This window comes from Eurosta solidaginis, chromosome 2 (assembly GCF_040869045.1).
Source record: "Eurosta solidaginis isolate ZX-2024a chromosome 2, ASM4086904v1, whole genome shotgun sequence".
NCBI lineage: Eukaryota > Metazoa > Arthropoda > Insecta > Diptera > Tephritidae > Eurosta > Eurosta solidaginis.
In genome coordinates, this window is record NC_090320.1 from 136,664,780 (window position 1) to 136,686,595 (window position 21,816).

At 39.2% G+C, this 21,816-nt stretch overlaps 2 protein-coding genes and 1 pseudogene across 2 annotated transcripts in view; 2 read left to right on the plus strand and 1 right to left on the minus strand.

Annotated features, from left to right (window-relative positions):
* LOC137242374 (uncharacterized) overlaps window positions 1–21,816 on the plus strand; it is a 153,026-nt gene that overhangs the window by 107,309 nt on the left and 23,901 nt on the right. The gene's annotated exons all lie outside the window — the stretch shown is intronic.
* Window positions 6,900–20,466, plus strand: LOC137239744 (uncharacterized). Its single transcript, XM_067765365.1, has 2 exons — window positions 6,900–7,098; window positions 19,273–20,466. The coding sequence occupies exon 2, from the start codon at window positions 19,276–19,278 to the stop codon at window positions 20,464–20,466; it is 1,191 nt and encodes a 396-aa protein (XP_067621466.1). The 5' UTR covers window positions 6,900–7,098; window positions 19,273–19,275.
* LOC137240250 (vacuolar protein sorting-associated protein 41 homolog) lies at window positions 15,556–18,499 on the minus strand (annotated as a pseudogene).

Genomic DNA, 21,816 nt, shown 5'->3' on the forward strand with positions numbered 1-21,816 from the left:
ACGAGGGATAATCTCCCTCTTAATGATTTTGCGCGATGGCGCCGAATTTTGGAGGACGACCAGCGGCGTCAAGAGCTGCTTGGCGAAATTGTTGAAGGGCTAGTACATTACCTGCGCCTGCAGCCGGATTTTATTAATTTTTGCAACATATCAATGGTTGTAACAAACATTGATTTAAGTGACACTGAGGAGGGTAATTTTTCTGTCTCAGTGTCACTTTGTAAAAAAAATATGGAAAAAAAAATATGGAGAAAAGTAAGTATTTACAGATGGAACTTATTTACAATATTTATAAGGAAGTGGATTATAAATTTTTGTGTAAGTGTTCATAATTTTGTAGGCTTCCTCATCCAAACGCTCTAGGTGTAAGCAATTGCAAGTGTTTGGGCCATCTGTGCTATTAGAATTCGACCAAACACAGTTTTCATAGTGTTCGCCGAAATTATTCTTAATTTTACTTAATTTATCTCTATACTCAATTTTTGAATGAATTTCGAAAATCTTTTCTTCTGCTCTTCAGGTAAAATATGTTTAAATTGTTTCAGAAAATTAAATATGTCTACTGCTGCAGACGACGACGACGAGACATGTTTGTGATTACCTTCATATGCAATGTTTGATAATAACGATCAACATGAATTATTGTTGGATTTATATCGTACGATGTGTGCTCATATAATTCTTCTCGTTTATGTAATGTCTCCGTATTGTCTTCCGGAAATTCAAAGCAATATATATTTAAGTACGCTGTATATAATTACTGTAATAAGAGCATTTAATTAGTATTTCACAATTATCGTAAACTAAATTGAAATGTCTATAAAAACCTCTGGGCTTTCAAAAATGCCTCCTATTCTCTTTTCCTTTTCAACTAGTAATTCTTTCGTCAATAGTCTCTAGAATGGTGTACTCACTTTTTTTCACACCATGTGACTCACTCCTTTGATCGCGGATAGTTGGTTTAAAAGATCCCCCAGGGCTCTGCGTTGTTGTTGCTGTTGATGTTGTTTTTAATAATGATGGGTTGAGCTCAGGAAAACTCTGATCTAACAATTGAATTGTTACATTCAAAACAATCTGTTTACTATTTTCAAACTTTCTGAAGCTGTTTATATTTTGTTCTTGATTCATAAATTGATTATAGGGATAACTTGTTCCATAACTTAAGTGAAACAGGTAAATAAGTAAAATTTTTATTAAATTAGCTAATTTCAAATCGGGTTTTTTATTTTTTTATTTTTATCTATACACGTGTGAGTCACATTATACAATGATCATATTATATGTTTGTCTATAGTTTTCACATCAATTAATCCTATATGTGGTCTTTTAAATTAAGTATCCTGGGCTAGAATCTTTTCAATATCACCATCACTAAGAATTCGTTCAGTTTCAATTTCACGATATTCAAAGCACTTGATGCTCAATATTTTTTCCACGTATCTACTATCATAACTACAACTAATTGGTAGATCAAAATTATCATATTCCAATTTAAAATGTCGATAAAACGCTTGTTTTGCCTCAATGATTCCTCCAATATCAGATTCCTTTTCAATGAGCTCTCTACGAAATGCCTCTATGGCTTCATCTATAGTAAAAGTTCTCATAGGCTTCCTTTTCGTTGAAAAATCACCTTTAGACGATGGTGCGATTGTTATGGATGGTGAAAATAACGGCATCGTTGACAACACTTTAATTTCTTCTTCGTCATTCGTTAAAATAGGCTCACTTTGTTTTAGTGATAATAATGATATATTGATTGATAAAATATTATTACTATTCGGCAATGTTAAATTAATTGAATACTTTTCGAGTTTTGGTTTATCGCAAGCGCATTACTATCTAGGTTTTTCCCAAAATGGTGCCCCGTAGGTAGTTTTGAAAACAAATAATAATAATAATGAGATATAAAATTTAAAATTCATTGTGATATATCCCTTTGTTCACGTCAATTTAAAATGAGATTGATATTAGAAAACAATGTATTTATATACTTACTTTTCTTCTTCTTATTCTCACCCTTTTAAAATAAAAAAACACTAAAGTTAAGATTTCTAATTCTATTTTATTTCATTATAAATTTAAATTACTACACCATATGTATTTGAACAAAATATATGCTGATTTTAAAGCACAACGAATTTGTCGTTGGTTAATTTTCACATTACAATCAGTATGGAAATGATATTGACAACGCACAACCTGTGGGAGTAAACTATATAATCTAGAGAGATTCATTCCATCACATCCTGTACTCTCCTCTTCAATGTTAAACACCGGCTTTTGGAGGAACTCTGCTAACCATACACTTTTTTTTGTCGCCCCTTAACATAAACTTGTATGTGCTTCAAATCTAATCAACATCAAATAGTTTTTTACAGATTTAAACTATCGCTTCCATAGGACCATAATAAATTATGGTGGTGTAACATTAACCAATTAGCTTGTCGTTGATTATCCTTACTCAGATCCGAAAATTTAAATGAAGCTTTTATGTGGAAACAGTGGAATTCTTCATTGTTGAGGACCACAGCTATTTCCTTTACAATAAATCTATTATCGCATGCTTTAAAGCCTTGAACATCTACTGTCGCAAACATTATGAAAATTATTAAGAAATATCTTTGTAATGGCATGCTTTTTATACGTTAAGCACACACAGGTGAAGCATGGTTGGGTATAAAAAAGAATTTTTATCATTTCCCCACACTTATATACTTTAGAAATATGAGATGCCATTTAAAAATTTGGGCTCTTTAAAAATTTGGAGCTCTCTTTTAAAATCTGAGCTCGATATTCTCTTGAACGGCTAAGCGGTGCTAAAGGCAAAAAACTCTAAGCTTTTTTATACATCAGCCAGAACACAAACCGGAAGAACGCATAATGAGTTGATAGGGTGAGTCATGCTCCGAGTTTTTCTATATAAAATGCAAAAAGCTCCAAGCTTAAGAACGTTTGCGCCTAAATGTAAGCATACAAACTTACAATATAATGAAATACGACATGTGGTTTTATTTACTTATATATATTTGTAAATATGCTTCAATGTTGAACAGTTAAGGTTCCTTATCAGCATGTTTTGATTTTTTCTTTTGTACATACATATATGTTACTATTTACATATAAACTTATAACCTAATAAAAAGATAAACAAAATGTTCAGCCTTCATATTTATTTACCGTTTCATGAAATTCTTACGTACATGCATATGTGCAAGTATGTATATACATACTTATACCCTAATAAAAAGACAAATAAAATGTTCAATCTCCATATTTAAAAAATTTTATAATTTATATGCAGACATGGTTAAGGAGTCCAAATGGTTGTAATCAATGTTTTATTAAAATACAAAACTTTGTGGTAAAGAAATTACAAGTTTATTATAAAGGCGGCCTTTAGTTAAAAATCTTAAAAATATTTATGTGTTGTACGGATTGGGGAGCAGTCGCTCGATTAGAAATCTATGGGACTCTTTAAAAACGCTCGGGTGAACTCTGGGACTCATTAGAAATTGTCCCCTCATATTTCTAATGAGTTCTAGACTTCACCCGAGCGTTTTTAAAGAGTCCCATAGATTTCTAATCGAGCGACTGCTCCCCAATCCGTACAACACATAAATATTTTTAAGATTTTTAACTAAAGGCCCTTTAAAAATGTAGGGCCCCCCATTTAACGATCCTCTCCTGAACAGATAAGCTTTGCTAAAGGCAAAAAGCTCTAAGCTTTTTCTTATACATCAGCATGAACACAAACCGGAAGAACGTATAATGAGTTGATAGGGTGAGTCACGTTCCGAGTTTTTCTATATAAAATGCAAAAAGCTCCAAGCTTAAGAACGTATGCGCCTAAAAGTAGGCAACGAAATTCTTTTGCTGTATATATATGTGTCGGAGTGTATATACTTTTGCTTTCACATTTTTCCTTTCACCATTTGGCCTAGAACAGTATTTACATACTACTCCGCTCATTTTGTACCAACTTTTTCAGCCCACCTTTTGTTGGAGAATATTGCCCCAGACTGGCGATGATATGAAACCAATATTACTAAAATAAAGCGAACAATATGATAAACTTTGATTACGAAACAGTCAGTGCATAGCTGTAACGTAATCCAAAATAGTGGATATATTAATTTTGTATACAAAACAAAATTGGCTTGACTTAAGGATGAACCATAGAGGATAGTTATTATTTTATATAATGAGCGTAGCAAATTATGCACGTGTATATACTTACCGGAGAATATGTTTAGATCAACGCTCATATACCATTCGCCCTATATCTTGCATGTATATATTTGCTTCGATAAGCGGTTACGATTTAATATTGCATCCTAAAATGTACTTGTATGTAGAAATTATTCCGTTCATGCAACAAACAAGAATTTTTCTTTCAACAAAGCGGAAAATAATCAAAAGTAATAAAAAAATCAAAAAAAAAAAAACAAAAAAAAAAAAGACAAAAAAATCAAAAATAATCAAAAGTAATCAAAAAAGACCTTTTTTTGATTATTTTCAATAATCGTAAAAAATCATGATTTTTATTTTGATTATTTTTTTAAGTAATTGAAAAGTAATCATCAAAAATAGAAAATAATGGCAAGTAATCATTAAATGGTGTTTAAAGAAAATAATCAATGGAACGGCAAATCATTACCATTAGTAATCATTATTTAACAAGTCTAATACCACCATATATATACTATATATACCACCGATCTGTATGATTTTTTAGACAACAATATATGATATATATGTAACAAAGATCTGCTTGGAGTACTAATAAAATTAGTGCACTTAGTCATGAGCGAAAAAATTGTGTCTAAATGTCAAGTACAGACAAATACTATGAGTGATTAGCACATAAAATAGAAAATACAAACGAGTGCGCCGTAACACATATGTCTCATACATATATGACATAAGCTGTATTTCGTTGCTAACTAGTACAATTAAAACACTAGCTAGCTTACCGAATTGCATGGAAAGCAACAATAAAAAGTAATCGAGTTGAGTTGGCTAAGCGCTTTCAGTTCAAACCACCAACCATCTTACTCAATAAGAAAATGGAGTACTGAACTGCTTCGTGGCTTATGAGCGGTTATTCATACGGTTTTAATTTATTATAATAAAATACATTAGAATTCGATTCGTCCTCTAATCGCTTTCTAACCTAAATGTTTGTTGGGAGGGTTTCCCTTCTGTGCTGGTTCAGGTACCATTTGAACGCAGAAAGCTAATAGCTGTTTCCATCTTAGAAAGTAGGTACCATAGCCTTAATGTGTCGGCGGCACTTTCGACTCCAGTGCAGACATTTCTCCACGAAGTTCTCTTCGCTTGTCTCAGGAATTTTCTGTCGGTCCTTAGTTTTCCTTTGTATTCTAGCCATTGTGAATCATTATCGAGGCTTTTTTAAACTGCTCTATGCTGGGTTTACGAAGTAGGTCCTAATCATGGGACCACCAAGGAGGCTTACGCCTACCGCGTGGTTTATGAATTGGACAAGCCTGTTCCAGGGCATTTGAGAGTGCCTTTGAGAAGGTTGCTACCAAGAACACGCCATTTTTTAACCCACCCATGAACGCTTTCGCTACAAATAGAGAGGACAATAACTTCTTTACGGTCTTTAGGAAGAAAAGTTGGTTCATTACCTGCATTGCAAACTACCAGATTAATTGTTAAAAGGTAACGGAAAAGTGACTTACCACGAGTGCTTATGTCGGAACTGCCCCACTGGACGTGGTGGGCGTTTGAGTCCGCCCCGATGAGCAGATGGCTTTTACCTAGATCGGCCACCAGATCCTTTAGGAAGGCGACGGCAGCGAGCCTTACATTTGTGCAGGTTTTTCTGGAGCCACTTTAGAATGAGCTTGTTCAGACGCCCCTGCCTCCAACACCGTGCCGTTATGATCCCCCGCGCATAGAGCCCCAGTGCAATCTTATATGGCGGACACCAAGCTTTCTGCGTCGGAGAGCTCCGCTTCCTCCTCGAGTGCCTTGTTGTCCGTGTACAAAGAGGCAACCGAAAGGGATGCGCGGTATGCGTCGCCACGGTATAGGTGAATTACGACCTCGCCGCGGCCGTAAAACATTCGTCCTTTGCTCTGTTTTAGGGGCTCGAGAGACCTCTTATTCAAGGCCAAAACGACCTGCCTCCTAGGTATTAAATATAATCATGTCTATCATGGCAAACGTCGGATGGGTTGCGGCGGGAGTTAAATCGATCCGCACTCGATTCACTTTCTTGCTAAAATGCTATCATTGAATCCGACGGATGCACTGCATTACAATCCGTGTTTAGGCCACAGGCCTAAATATATCTCCCCCCCCCCCCCCCCCCCTCGTAACATAACTTTCTTTGTTTTATTTTCTTCGTTACTACCACCCGCATATTCTTGTGATATACACACAGGCATGTGTGAGTGGTAGTACGTATGTGTCTTAGACGTTTACCGCTGTGAGCCCGTGGTACAGCAACTTTGTTGCCGGGAAACCCAACGAAGTGGCTGTATCGTGGGTTCATCGGCTCATGTGGAAAAGAGTCTCGTCCTCTTTTAATCCAGCAGCCAGCAAAGGAACACGTAATCGCCCGTTCACGTAAGTTCAACTTTTCAAAATTATTTTCACATATATATCATTTTCCACAACATTTGTTAAACCTTTTCTTAACACTTGTTGTATTTATATAAATAAAAGCACTTTGTGAATTCTTTTATTAATACGAAATCCTTTTGGTGTTTTTATTTTCTTCCTTTTTTTTTCGCCTTAACCTAATCTTTAACAAATACGTGGGTGCGCGCCGTTGCCACCACGCATTTGTTCATGGTCCTTACCGCGCCGGTAAAGAGAACCAGTCACACAATTACAGTCCACTCAACTCTCTAGGCATTAAAGCAAGGAAGTGATAATACACAGGAAAAACCAAAAATTTCAACAGCAAATAATACAACTTTCTTGGTGATACCAGCGATTTATATCCAATATACAACAACTGATAAATTTTGGTGGTACATTTTGGTGGTACATTTTGGAAACATCCAACAACAAAATTTAATTCACATTCGAGTACTCCGGATCAACGAATTAATAAAGGTACGTGGTTGAAAGTATTCCGTGCTAGGTAGGGTTTTCCTTTTCACTTTTAATAAAATTTCACAAAATAAAATTACAAATTACAAAGTGACTTTTTTATATGTAATAGTGCAAGTGATTTTGTTTTTTTTCCGTGAAGTGAGAAGTCTCATCTTGTGCAAAAATTTGAAAAAAGGCGCTTAACGCAGTTATTTAAAGTTTGTGCAACACGCCTTGTGACTATCCGGAACTATCCCCCACCAGCGGTAAGATTTTCCGGACACAGCTCAAGGTAGCACAACACTGCTCTAAAAGGTTAACATAACCTCAAACACCGATTTGCGTCACTTTTCGATTTTCACCTTTGCAGGATTTATCTGAAAAAATTAATTTAATCCACTGCACAAAAATTCGATTTGTTAAGGTTGCTTATTCAGAAACCTGTAAATTTATTTTAGGCGCACATTTAATTAAATAAAATTTTCTCCCACATAAAAATCACTTGCACTTATTTACACGGGCAATACGTTTGCAATTTAGTTTGGTGCTATAGTACAAAGTGCACTTAGTTACATACACATATATTGTTGTTGTTGTTTGGGTGGCCAAAAGGCTTATTTCCTGTTCAATTTTTTAAAAATTGAATTATTTTTATTTTTCACTTGCGGCAATACACAAATCAGTTTTTGACTGATCTAATTTTTGTGATACAAAAGATCACAGCCCTTGGTTAAATTACCAAAAAGTCCATAACGAACGTTCATACATTTCATTATTTTTTCACTAACACCACTTTCTTCACTAGCCATTACTTATTGGCTTACACAAGTCATTGGCACATCTGCATTAGAGCATTCTTTGAATAATTACGTGGGTGCGCGCCGTTGCCACCACGAAAATTGCACATTCTTTAAATCAATTCCTAGCTTTCTCGCAAGCTTCGAGGCCACTTCCTCGAGAGATCTCTCTCAAACACAGTCCTTCGTTTCAGTTCATTTTCACTCAATACTCTCTGCAAAGGCAATTAATCAATTAATACTTCAATAAATTTTCATATAATGGATACCTATACACGCCAAGCAGATGTAGTGACGGAGTATGAAAATGACTTCAACGACATGTCACCTTCACAACACAGTAAACACTCCCTAATATACCAAAGGGATGAGTTAAAAACTCTGTGGGAAGCTACGAAGGTGACATACGAAAAGCTCTTAGGTTCATCAGAGCTTGATTCAAAGGACTTATCGGCTATCAAGAAGAAGCATAAAATGTGCTATTTCAGCTTCCTAAAGTGTCAGGCGGCAATAGCTGAGCTTTTGGAAAATTTTGAAAAGAAAGATAAGAAAGTAGATGTCTCAGATAATATGGAATATCACATGCGCCTGCCAGCATGTGATACGGATATTTTCAAAGGTGACTATATTTCATGGCCGTCTTTTAGGGACATGTTCACTGCCATATATATTAATAATAGTAAACTCCATGCAGTGCAAAAACTATACTATTTAAGGCAAAAAACTCAAGGGGAGGCCAAAGAGATAGTGGAACGGTGTTCCTTAACAACAGACGGTTTCGATACAGCGTGGAAAAATTTATGTGACCGATACGAAAACAAACGTATCTTGGTCAATGCCCAATTAAAAATTCTTTTTAGTTTAAAAGCAGTTGAGAGCGAATACGGTAGCTCCATTAAAAAACTGCAACGTGAAATAAACAATTGTATCTCAGCGCTTCAATGTCACAAGATTGACATATCAAACTGGGATGCAATTCTAACATATTTGTGCTCCACAAAACTGCCAGAAACCACACTGGCTCTATGGGAACAAACCATAGAAAATAAAACAGAAATTTCAAAATGGGCAGATATGGATAAATTCTTATCCAGCAGATTCCAAACGTTGGAAACTGTGGTAGATATAAGAGGGGATACGGTTTCAAAACCATCTAAGCCACATGCTTCTCGTTCCTCGGCAGATACATCGTCGAAACGATTAGGGTCCTACCAGGCAAGTGCAACAACAGCCAAACCTACGTGTAAGATGTGCAAAAGTCCTGCACATCGAATTTCAAAGTGTGAAAAGTTCTTACGTTTAACACCCAATAAACGGTTTGAACAAATTAAGAGCAGCCGTGGGTGTATAAACTGCCTTTCTGCTGGCCATTCGGTGACAAGGTGCACCAGCCAAATGAACTGTGCCACATGTCATTTAAGACATCATACGCTGCTTCATATTTCGAATCAGCCAAAACCAACAAATACTTCCGACACTATCGGAGCATCTACCTCACGGGAAGTTCAAATACGACGCAATGCTGAAAGAGAAAACGCTCCGATTAATAATGTGAACTCATGTTTCGCAAACACAAATAAAGGGGTATTACTAGGGACAGCTCAGGTCAAGATTCATTTTAATGGTGTTGACTATTCGGCGAGAGCCCTAATAGACTCGGGATCTGAATGTTCATTCATTACCGAGAAACTAAAGCGCAGAATTAATCTGCCATCCAAACACCTGCATGCCCAAGTTTCGGGCATCAATAATACAATGTCTGCACAAGCAAAAGAAGCGTGCAACATACAACTGCGGTCACCAACCGACCCATTAATCGAGATCAATACGATCATGCTGGTTTTACCACAACTGACAGGGAATCTTCCAACTTGCCGAATAAATGCAATGACTAGGCAAGCATTCCCTGACTTAGTACTGGCTGACAAAAGATTCTTTGTCAATGAGCCAGTCGACTTAATTCTGGGCGGAGACATATACCCCCAAATTATGCTAGGCGGTATCAGGAAGGACGTGCTAAACACATTAATAGCACAGGAAACGGTGTTCGGCTGGATTTTGACAGGCCGGACAGATGCGGTTGATACAAATAAGACCCTAGTTTCATATTTCAATGAGGTCACTTTAGATAAACAATTGGCGGCTTTTTGGGAGATAGAGGAAATTCCAAAGAAAAGGAGCATCAATAACGATGACACTTACTGCGAGGAGCTATACAAATCCACAACAGTTCGGAACAACGATGGCAAATACGTAGTCTCCTTACCCTTTAGGAAAGAGTTTAACTTAGGCCCCTCATTAAGAAGTGCGTGCTCTCAATTCTATCGCAACGAGACACGACTTGCGAAAAACCCAGTCCTTCAAACGGAATACAATAGAGTTGTATCCGAATATGAAACTTTAGGGCACATGAAACAAATAGGCAATATTTCGCCAGACTCAAATGACTGTTACTTCCTACCTCACCATGCTGTTATAAAGGAGGGAAGTACAACGACAAAAGTCAGAGTCGTATTTAATGCATCTTGTCCTACCACTAATGGCAAAAGTCTAAATGATGCCTTATATCCAGGTCCGATTCTTCAATCCGACCTGACAGTTCTTATACTACGTTGGCGGCTGTTCAAATACGTATTTAACAGCGACATAGAGAAAATGTATCGCCAAATATGGGTCAATGAAGACCAAACAAAATATCAGCGAATCATATTTCGCAAATGCCCCAAAAACCCAATTAACATTTATGAATTGAAAACGGTAACCTTTGGGGTTAATTGTGCTCCGTATCTTGCGATTCGAACGCTGCACCAACTAGCTGATGACGTGGAGGCATCGCATCCAATGGCAGCAGATATACTGCGAAATTGCATGTACGTTGATGACGTACTCGCCGGTGGACACAGCATCGAAATTGCAATCAAGGCAAGGGACGAAATATCATTGGCATTGCAATCGGCAGGTTTCCCATTGCGAAAATGGACGTCCAACTGCAAGAAAATCCTACAGGGTATACCGAAGCAACACCTATTAAGTGAGGATTTTCTTGAGTTTGAAGACACCAGCATGGTAAAAGCACTCGGTATCAGGTGGAACGCCCATTTCGACTACTTTTACTTCACAGCGAAACCCTTTGACAATAACCACGCCGTAACAAAAAGGTCAATACTTTCTGCGATCGCAAAACTTTTCGACCCTCTTGGCTGGCTGGCACCAGTCGTAATTGTAGCCAAAATAATAATGCAAAATATTTGGTTGGAAGGGACAGGCTGGGATGAAGATGTGTCTGAAACTACTCTACATCGGTGGCAATCGTTCATGACGGACTACGAAAAGATCAACGATATACGCATACCGCGATGGGTTCACTACACATTGAAGGACAATGTCGAAATACATGGATTCAGCGATGCCTCGGAAAAAGCATATGCCGCCACTGTTTTCCTGAGGGTACAAACAAAGGATCAAGTCTTCACCAACCTGTTGATGGCCAAAACGAGAGTAGCCCCGGTCAAAACCATATCATTGCCACGACTGGAACTCTGCGGCGCAGTCCTACTTGCAGAAATTATAGAGTCGGCCATAGAAAATATGCAACTTTCAAACATTAAAGTAACCCTTTGGACAGATTCGACTATAGTACTGGCGTGGATCCGAAAACCACCATGTTCGTGGTCAACGTTTGTGGCACATAGAATAACGAAAATCATCTATAAAGTAGGAGACAAAGTATGGCGGCACGTAGACTCCGCGTCAAATCCTGCAGATTTGGCGAGCAGAGGCCTCTACGCTTCGGACCTAATCAACAATTCTTTGTGGTGGCAGGGACCTTCTTGGTTACAAGAAGACAACGAAAATTGGCCAACACAAGAAGAAGATTACAATACGAATATGGAGGAAAAGAGGGTGAAAGTTCATACAACTTTGGTGAAAAATAACTTTGACATTCTGGATAGGTTTTCCGATTTACCAAGGGCTTTGCGGGTTATATCCTATATTCTTCGGTTTTTCCAGAATACGCACCCAAAAACTAAAGCCTCCGTGAAAAGGGATTCTCATGCGATCGCTCCTGACGAAATAGAAAAAACAACGCGAAGATTGATAACAATATGCCAGAGGCAACATTATCAAGAAGAGTACGCAAACTTGAAGTCAGGAAATCTAATAAATGGGAAGAGTGAGATTCTACCCCTGAACCCATATATAGATGAAGAAGGCATCATTCGAACTGGGGGGCGGACTGGGGCATCGAAAGACATGTCCCATAATGAAAGTCATCCCATTATTCTTCCTTATACTTGCAGGTTATCCAGACTTATCGTCCAATCCTCTCATGAGACCACCCTGCATGGAGGGAACCAGCTGATGCTACGTCATATCCGCACTCAGTACTGGATCCCACGCGTTAAAGTCATGGTAAGGTCGGTTATCCACAACTGTAAAGTCTGCACTATTTACAGGAAGCGGACACAAACGCAACTTATGGGGATCCTTCCGAAAGAGCGCACCACCTTTACTAGGGCCTTCACTAACACTGGGGTAGATTTCGCGGGACCATTCGATATAAAATCCTACAGAGGGAGGGGATGTCGAATTTCGAAAGGATACGTCTGCCTGTTTGTCTGCTTTTCGACGAAAGCCATCCATCTAGAAGCGACAAACGACCTTAGTTCCGGGTCCTTCCTAGCTGCCTTCGCCAGATTCGTATCCAGACGGGGCTGTCCAAAAAACGTTTACTCCGACAATGGTACTAACTTTGTCGGAGCTTCTCGATCTTTACGATCCGAGTTTAAAGCATTTCTGCGTGAAGCAAGGGACGGAACGTTGACTAAATATAGCCATCACATTATAGAATGGCATTTTATACCGCCAAGCGCTCCTCACATGGGAGGTTTGTGGGAAGCGGGGGTAAAAAGTTTTAAGACCCACTTTAAAAAGCTCGCGTCCGATCATAAATATACTCTCGAAGAGTTTACAACCCTCTTATGTCGAATTGAGGCCTGCCTCAACTCGAGACCTCTAAGTCCCTCATCCAACGACCCTTCCGACCTGGAGCCGCTTACTCCAGGCCATTTCCTCGTAGGCGGGCATCTTTTAGCTCCACCTGAACTCGACTGTAGTGAAAACCCTGCCTCCATTGTAAACCGATGGCAAAAGATGAAAGCCCTTCATCAAACCTTTTGCAAAAGATGGAAATCGGAATATCTCACCGAGATCCAGAAAAGGTATAAATGGAAACATCCACAATCCAACGTAAAACCCGGGGACCTAGTCGTCATAAAAGAGGACAGCCTACAACCAAACGAGTGGAGAATGGGTAGAGTCGTCAACACACATCCAGGTTCCGATAACCGTGTACGTGTTGTTGACGTCAATACAATTAAGGGACAAATTACAAGACCAATAGCGAAACTGGTACTACTTCCGCCCAACGACAACGAAAATGAACTTTAATAGTCCATATTCCTTTATCCCAAAAAACCCAGCTCTCGTTCACCCCGAACGAGGCCAACACACAAATCACCCAGCTCTCGTTCCCCCGAACGAGGCCAACACAACCTAACGCAGACTCACTATCTGCCCCAGAATACAATTGAATTAAAAGTATTTTCGAATATAAAATTAAGATGCACGTCGTAAAGGTGTAAAAGTGCAAATAAATGTTGAACGAGCCGGCCCAATAAAACCGCACGGCGTTCTTTGCCCTAACCCAAATAAGCATGCGTTGCGACAATGTAAAGCATGTGTGCAAACGTCGAATCTAAATGTTACGCAGAACAAAAATTGGAAATCGAGTTAGTTTTTCACGCAGCAAATTCAGCTTGGGTTGCTCTCATGTAACTTGTATGTACATGAGACATTTTTTGACAGAAAATTACTTGCGTGCGTTTATATTGGGTTGGCTGTAAGAAACACAAGGTGGTGTTCTGAATAGCAATCCGGCCTGTTCTGGATTCCGACTCGCTTTGAAAGGTCAGGCGGGGTTGATTCCGAGTCGATTTCTTTTTGGTGTTCTCAGTTCCGATTTAAACAAATCGATTCGAAGCTGATTTCGTATCGTTTTTCATATCGAGTCGATAATAAAGCGAAACAGCTGTTTTTATTTATTTTGGTTTTGGTTAAATTAAAATTGTGCAAAAATTTGAACAAAATGCCAGCACCAATGGTTTTCGGAAATGCAGAGGCAACAAGACAATTGCAATTTTGCATAAAAAAAAAAAAAACAAAAAAAACGCTAAAGAATCGATCGATCGAAATTGAGAACACGTCACCTTGCTTTCGACCGGAATCGCTTTGCTTGGGTGGGACAATTTTTTGATAGGAGTTTTCAAGTTGAGATTTATTATACTAAATAAAGAAATATTCCGGCAAAACGTTGTAATAAATTTTCCAAATAAAATGAATAACTTAATAAAACTTATTTGTGGGGAAAATAATGTAAGGATCTGTGCTTAATGGGCTAAATACTTTCGATTCCGGAGAACAGGTCCGAATCTCAGTTTGAATATCCTAATATTTTCCACATAAGACAATTAAAAGCGGAACATTAAACTAAAATAAAGTGACTAACACAAAAGGGTATTAACTCAGATTTCTGCACACTATCCTTTGCGCATTGCATTCCAACCAAAGAAATTTGGCAAACTATTTGGAACATACTAGAACCGGGAGACTTGGGTGTTGAAGTATTAAGCATCAAAATCAACATTTCAGACGCTATTTTACAGTTTTTTTAAATAAAATGCATTTTCAAACCCTACTCATACGTACATCTATCTTCAACTTAAGTATGCTTTGTGAATTTATTTCAAGAGAGTAGCTAAACCCCTGGAGCCTACTAAAGAATTTGGCATCGCGGACTTCGTTTACTCTTTCAGCAAATCGGGATAAAGAATTTTTGAAAAGAAGAAAAGCTGCACCCATCTCGGGTAACTTAACAACTTGAGGTCAATTTGAAGCATGCCCGACTTGGGCCATTTTATTTAAATTCATGGTTCTTTTCTATTTTTTGGAAAAAAGTTATGCGTAGAGAGCATGTAAAAGGCAAAAAATCAACAAATTAATCTGGCTCAGGATCCTTGCAACGAGATGATGGCGTATCTGAGCAACATTATGGCTCATTGCCGCGAGAGATTTCGAATCTTAATTTACTATTACTCACCTGATCGATATCCATATAATAGCGTCCCTCTTCGACCGCTCCTTGTATATCATAATGCAGCGCTGCAGCTTCTGACGTTGGTACGTTGCCATCGTCGGGCAATAGCGAAAGAGTTGTATGAGTTAGCCATGTTGATTACACAATCTTCCCTCAGAAAAAAAAGAATATAATTATATTAATAAGCCTTCAGTACCTCCAAGATGTAATTTTATACACACCTACGCTTCCTTTGTGTGATATCCACCGGCAAATGTAGGACAGACCGGGCTGGGATTGACTCAACCTTCATTATTTGAATTGAATGAGCTCGCGCACGATGACGAGCACCCATATCACGATAACATTGTGTAACTGCACCACCAACGTTCAAATCACGATACTCGCGGTACATGATGTGCGCACCAGAACGCGAATCACAACGCAACCAAATGCCGAAGCTCTTTATTTTGGTTGGAGAAGTCTCATACACCTGTTTCGGCGATACAATTTCACCGATGGTCTTTTTTTTATCTAATTCAGCAGTAGTAAAAAGTCATCACCTTAATTTTTATCAAAATCGCTGGGATTGCAAAATTCGCAGTGATCAGTATCCAAGGCGCCAGGTGCACAATTATGATGATATGCATGTCCGCATAGGAAAATAATAATATCTTTAAGCGGTGCCATATTTTCGTTCGTACTAATAATCGATCGATGACATTTCAAACAATACTCGGAGGCCGAAGCATAACGGCCACGATTTTGTGTATTTACTACTTTTTCATGTTGCTTATAATAGAATTCAAATTGTACTTTTTGCATGCTTTTACGAATTTTCACCTGCAAACGATAATCCCACAAAAGCTTTACTACAGCATTTCGTAAGCCTGGTATACTTTGACCAAGCTTGATTTTTTCAACAACTGCGACTGGATCCACATAGTCAACTATGCCATCCAGCAGTTTCAATACAATTCCCGGATCTTTAACAGACTCATCAATCAATATATTCCATAAGTCCGAGTCGTTATGCTCTTTACAAAACTCAATAGCCATTTCAATATTTTTTATCTTCTCTATAATAATATTTAATGCTTCTATCGGATTACCCATTTGACCCAACAAATACACCATTTCAGGATAGAATAATTCCCGCTTACATACGTCTAATGCTTCTTGCATTGGATAGTGATTTGATTCTTTTAAAAATGGTAATAGTTTTTCACGTTCGTATTTTGCATATAAATTCACTAATTTCCAATGGTATTTGCCACTTTTATCAAATTTATCCAATTCATCCAAATACCAATATAAATACTCTTGATTTTGTTCCAATTGTTGTACAACAATTTCTGGTGAAATTTTATTTTTTTCAAATAAAATCTTAAAGGCACGCTCCCGATCTAACTGTATGAGTGGTATAATCATTTTATGTATTGCATCATAACGATCATAACGTCGTATCATTTAAAATACGTCGGCATTTTGTAACTTTAAGTACATTCTTAATGCACTTTCATAGTCGCGCTTACGAAAATTGTCATGAATTGCATTAATGACCGCAGTGCAATTGTATAAATGTAATGGCCATTCCTTGATAAGATTCAAAAATCCTTTGGCATCGTATTTTAAATACTCATATAGTACCACCTCGTACACATGTGGATCAAGCTTACAATCATCGGCGGTAGGTGGATAAGCGCTAACTGAACGTAATTGTTGGCACCTAACAAATTTGAAAACTTCCTCCTCCCAAGGTGATTTTTATTGCCCAATACGCGCAGACATAATTCCGCAGCTTCGTCGTACTGCTTCTGTGCGAGTGGATGATTTATGTACAATTTGGCCACAGACAGCAATGATGTGCTACCGCCATGTGTTGATATAACTTCCATTGCCTCTTCAAATTTACGATGGTCGATCAACCATTTAACTCTGTCCTCTGTTTCATATAGGCTAGCAACAACTATATCCTTTGGTGCAACAATGAAGTACCGATTTTCATCAATGATACAACCCAAACTATAATCATTAACCGTATATTCCTGATAACCACGCAATGAAAGATTGTCAGTACAAATCTCCTCACAAGAATTCAGTTTATGTTCCATAACGCAAAGAACTGGTCTCAATGACGTACGCTCTGCATCCTTTTCTTTCGGGCAACCCAATACCACCAATTGGTTAGATGTAAGTGGCGCCAATCCAGAAATATAGAAGTTTGTTTGAAAAGTTGATATTGGGTCTACTATATAACCGGGCAATTCTCTGGAAGCAACTTCAACTGAATTTCGTCTACGTATAACACAGATGCGTATTGTATCGACCCAACCTATAAGCAACGTAGTTGCATTTGACCAGCGAAAATTACAACGAAAATTCTCCAAGCGTGCGTTAGTTGGTTCTTCCCATTTCATGAGGCCAAGTGAACATTTTTCATTTAAATCATAAACACGTACGCCTAGATAACTGGCCCATGCTATAAAGGATCCATTCCAACATACTGATAGAACGTAGCCTTCGGCGCTATATAAAACAGTTGATTTAAGTTTTTTAAGGAAATTTTTCTCATAAAGCGTTAGTTTATCGTCACCTACAACAAATCGTTATCCAGCCGTTATTTTAGGATCCGGATCCAAAGCGACGGCTTTTATTGATTTACCAAAACTTAAATTTTGATTATTTTCATCGCTGAATATGCCAGTTATATTTACCTTGCCATCATCAGAACAAGTAGCTATGTACTCGGCCTTTGCGTCAACATCTATATTATTGACAGCGACAGTGTGTGAAAATTCGTTTGGTTTATCCCCCGAGAGATGTGAAGTCACTGTATTACCTTGATGGTCAAATAAATAAATACGACCCAGAAAAGTGCCAAACATCAAAAACTTTGGGTGCGCCGCACTACATGTAACCACATCTGTATTAAGCATTTTACGCAAATCATTGGCAATACGATGATACTTAAACTTGGGCTCGATTTCATCTTCAGTACTTTCGGTTTCTGTATCGCTGTTATTAATTGGCTCTTGATCGGCAGCCATACCTGAAATGTGCAAATGAACTTTTTTTGAACTTTTTCAATTAACGCAAGAAGTACCAAAAAACGCGATTTGGCCACAATGTTATCCGGGGCAAAGATACGCATTTCGTACAGTGGAGTTTGTGGCTCCTTCTCGGTTGGCAATTTGCGGCTAAGCACGTCGTATTCCGTCAAATCTCCCTTGGACTTCATTTTGGCAGCGTTTAGAGAAAACGATACGTCACCTTAAACGTTTTTTTGTGCCTCAACGCTTTGTTCACGATATAATGGCTCAGCCGCTTGTTTTAATTGCATGTTGTACCATGACACCTTCAACAGCACTGGATACCTGGAAAGAAAAAGAGAAATAAATTAATAAAAAACCATATTACGCATTATAGAAATTTACTCACCACCGCGTGTTTTATCTCAATGATTTTTTTTTCATTCAGGAAATGAAAAAATTGTAGCAAATGTCAAATGTCTACACTTTACTTCTGACAGTCAATGCATGGCAACACCGACATTAGGCCTCATGCGCAGCAATCATCTCGCGCACTACACGTCACGTACTACATGCCGCACTACACGTCACGCATTACATGCCGCACGACATATCGAGCACAATACGCCACACATGTCGCGTATTACATATCTCGACCAATCATTCATTTGGTCGAGATTTAAAATACTTAATCCAACATTATCGACAATACACGTCAAAAATAATGTTGAATGGTGGAAGTGCAACTTTTTAATACCTTTTCAGCCAGGTTTGAAACCGTTCCGTGTGGTGGCAGGCCACTTGTTGTGAAAACAAAGTTCACCACAAATCAAAATAAATCTTTAGGACTACTTCGGCGACAGCTACCGACATAAAATAAATTATAAAATCCCTACAAAATTTGGTCACAAAACCCAATCACGCCCATGCAAGTGTGACTAGGAATATAACCTATGACCTGGTAAAATGACTAGTCAAATGACGTGGAGTGACGAGAGCGTTTTTGCAGGGATGTACTAGAGGCGCTAAAGCACCAGCCACATCGTATGGATGCGTGCTAAATCCGTTTTTTCTTCGTATTTACTTATGGCCCTTAATTTTTATTTCAATAAAATGTTTTTTTTTCTTGCGAAAATATATGAGAGATAATATTTTTTTTGGCTTACGCCACCCAAACAACATTCCGCCAACCTCAATTTGGGTATGATCAATGATATCAATATTCTTTCAGATCATGACCCGCTACCAAACTTTACTGGCCAAGTCAGAGGGAGGCGCAACGCGTTTCGACGTCGCTTGCCAGCTCTGCGGCAGGGACCATAGTCTACGAATCTGTCCCGAATATCGGAAAAAATCTCCAGAAGAGAGGTTGCGGGCAGTGCTTTTATATAAGTACTGTCCGAACTGTCTGTCACCCTTCCACCGGGTAAACAAGTGTAGCAGCAAGTATCGCTGCAAGAGGTGCCAAGAGAAGCACCACACCACGCTTCATTTAGATGAGCGTCGGCCGGTATGCGACGAGACAGCCACAAATGGCGACGACAACACGTCCGACGACGCGTTGTCAATCAACCTATCGGGAACGGCTAAATCCTGGGCTCAGCAGGTGGAGGAGGAAGAAATGGAGGAGGAGAGAGCAAAGGCGGAGGAAGAAATAAGTAAAACGGTGACAACAAGACCGTCAACGGTCAACCATGGGATGCGCAGTTTCCGGCCGCTGTTACAGCATGAAAGAAGCGCGGCGAAAGTAAACAAACGTCGAAACGAACGAAACAACTGGCGGCACCACGACATTGGACTCCAAGGAGGCCCGACCAAGTCATCCAAACGCGGCAGACAGCAGCGGCGAGATAAATCGACGCCATATCATTCTGACGCCCAAAATATGCAAGCACTATCGCGTGGTACACCGGAAGGCTTCCGAACCGGCCGGCTGCTCCCAGCCACTCCAGCGCCCATCATGCGGTCTTTCGTGCCCATTGCGCCGACGGCCATCGTACGCGTCGAATCGCGTGGGCACCTACACTTGGTACGTGCGATCATTGATCCCTGCGCCGCCAGCACCATCGTCGATGCAGAGCTGGTACGCGATTTGCAGTTAGAGCGCCAAGGACCAGGGCAATGTACCCTTATTCTGCGCGGCAAGTTCGGGTCAACGACTCGTGTCACTACCCAAGCCGCCGTGGTCAACGGCCACTATCGGTTGAGTCCGCCATCCAATGTGGATGCAAAGGTTGCCGTTCCATTTGAATTTATGCGGCTTGCAGATCCGCAGTTCTACCGCTCATCGCCAGTTCGTCTTACACTCGGCGCTGATCTATACGCCGAACTGATGGTGAGCGGAACGCCAGCAACAACAGTTGGCGGTCTCCTGACCCAACCGACCGTATTCGGGCTGGTGGTCTCAGGAGCCTGCCAAGAATAGGAGCGTTTCATTAGAACTAAGTAATTACAGCACGGAATTTAAAACCACGTACGTGTATTTAATAACATCTTTTCTTTTTCTTCTCAGGACAACGAGACACGAAGTCCATCGTGCGACGTGCAGTGCTTGCAGTCCGCATCTGCACATCGACATAACGGCTTACTGGACGTGCGATCGCGTGTCATTCCTTTTTTTCCTTTTCATTCTTTTTTTCTTTGTTGCTTACGGCAAGGGGGCCGGTATGTTTAGGCCACAGGCCTAAATATATCTCCCCCCCCCCCCCCCCCCCCCCTCGTAACATAACTTTCTTTGTTTTATTTTCTTCGTTACTACCACCCGCATATTCTTGTGATATACACACAGGCATGTGTGAGTGGTAGTACGTATGTGTCTTAGACGTTTACCGCTGTGAGCCCGTGGTACAGCAACTTTGTTGCCGGGAAACCCAACGAAGTGGCTGTATCGTGGGTTCATCGGCTCATGTGGAAAAGAGTCTCGTCCTCTTTTAATCCAGCAGCCAGCAAAGGAACACGTAATCGCCCGTTCACGTAAGTTCAACTTTTCAAAATTATTTTCACATATATATCATTTTCCACAACATTTGTTAAACCTTTTCTTAACACTTGTTGTATTTATATAAATAAAAGCACTTTGTGAATTCTTTTATTAATACGAAATCCTTTTGGTGTTTTTATTTTCTTCCTTTTTTTTTCGCCTTAACCTAATCTTTAACAAATACGTGGGTGCGCGCCGTTGCCACCACGCATTTGTTCAATCCGTAAACCGTATTATCAACATAATCAGCTGTGCAATAATTTCAAAACACAAATAAATATTTGTTCAATGTGTAGTATGGATTCAATAGCGTTTTATTTAGATTTTGATGAAAACACAAATAAGGATGCAAGACGAACCCGGAAGCAAGTAAGAGATAAAGCTGTTGAGGTACTCCGGTTACCTGATGATATGTAAGTTCACGGTGAATATATATTTAGAACAGTTGACGTTGTCAATTTATGTGTACTCCTTAGATTTGTTAAACAGTTCCGGCTCAATAAGTTAGCATTTCAATATGTTCTGGATATATTAAAGCGGGAAATGCCTCCCGCTCGCAACTCATGGTCAATGTCACCAGAGCTTAAACTAGAATCCTGTCTTAAGATTTTTGCTGTAGGGGGCTATCAAAATGGTACTGGACAAGATTTTAATATTGGCATAGCGCAATCCACAGTTTCCACAGCACTGTCCGACGTCCTTAATATTTTAGAAGCAACACTATGCCCTATATGGATAAGCCTGACAATGACGGAGACTGAAAAGCTTGAAGCCAAAAGGTATTTTTTTGGAAAA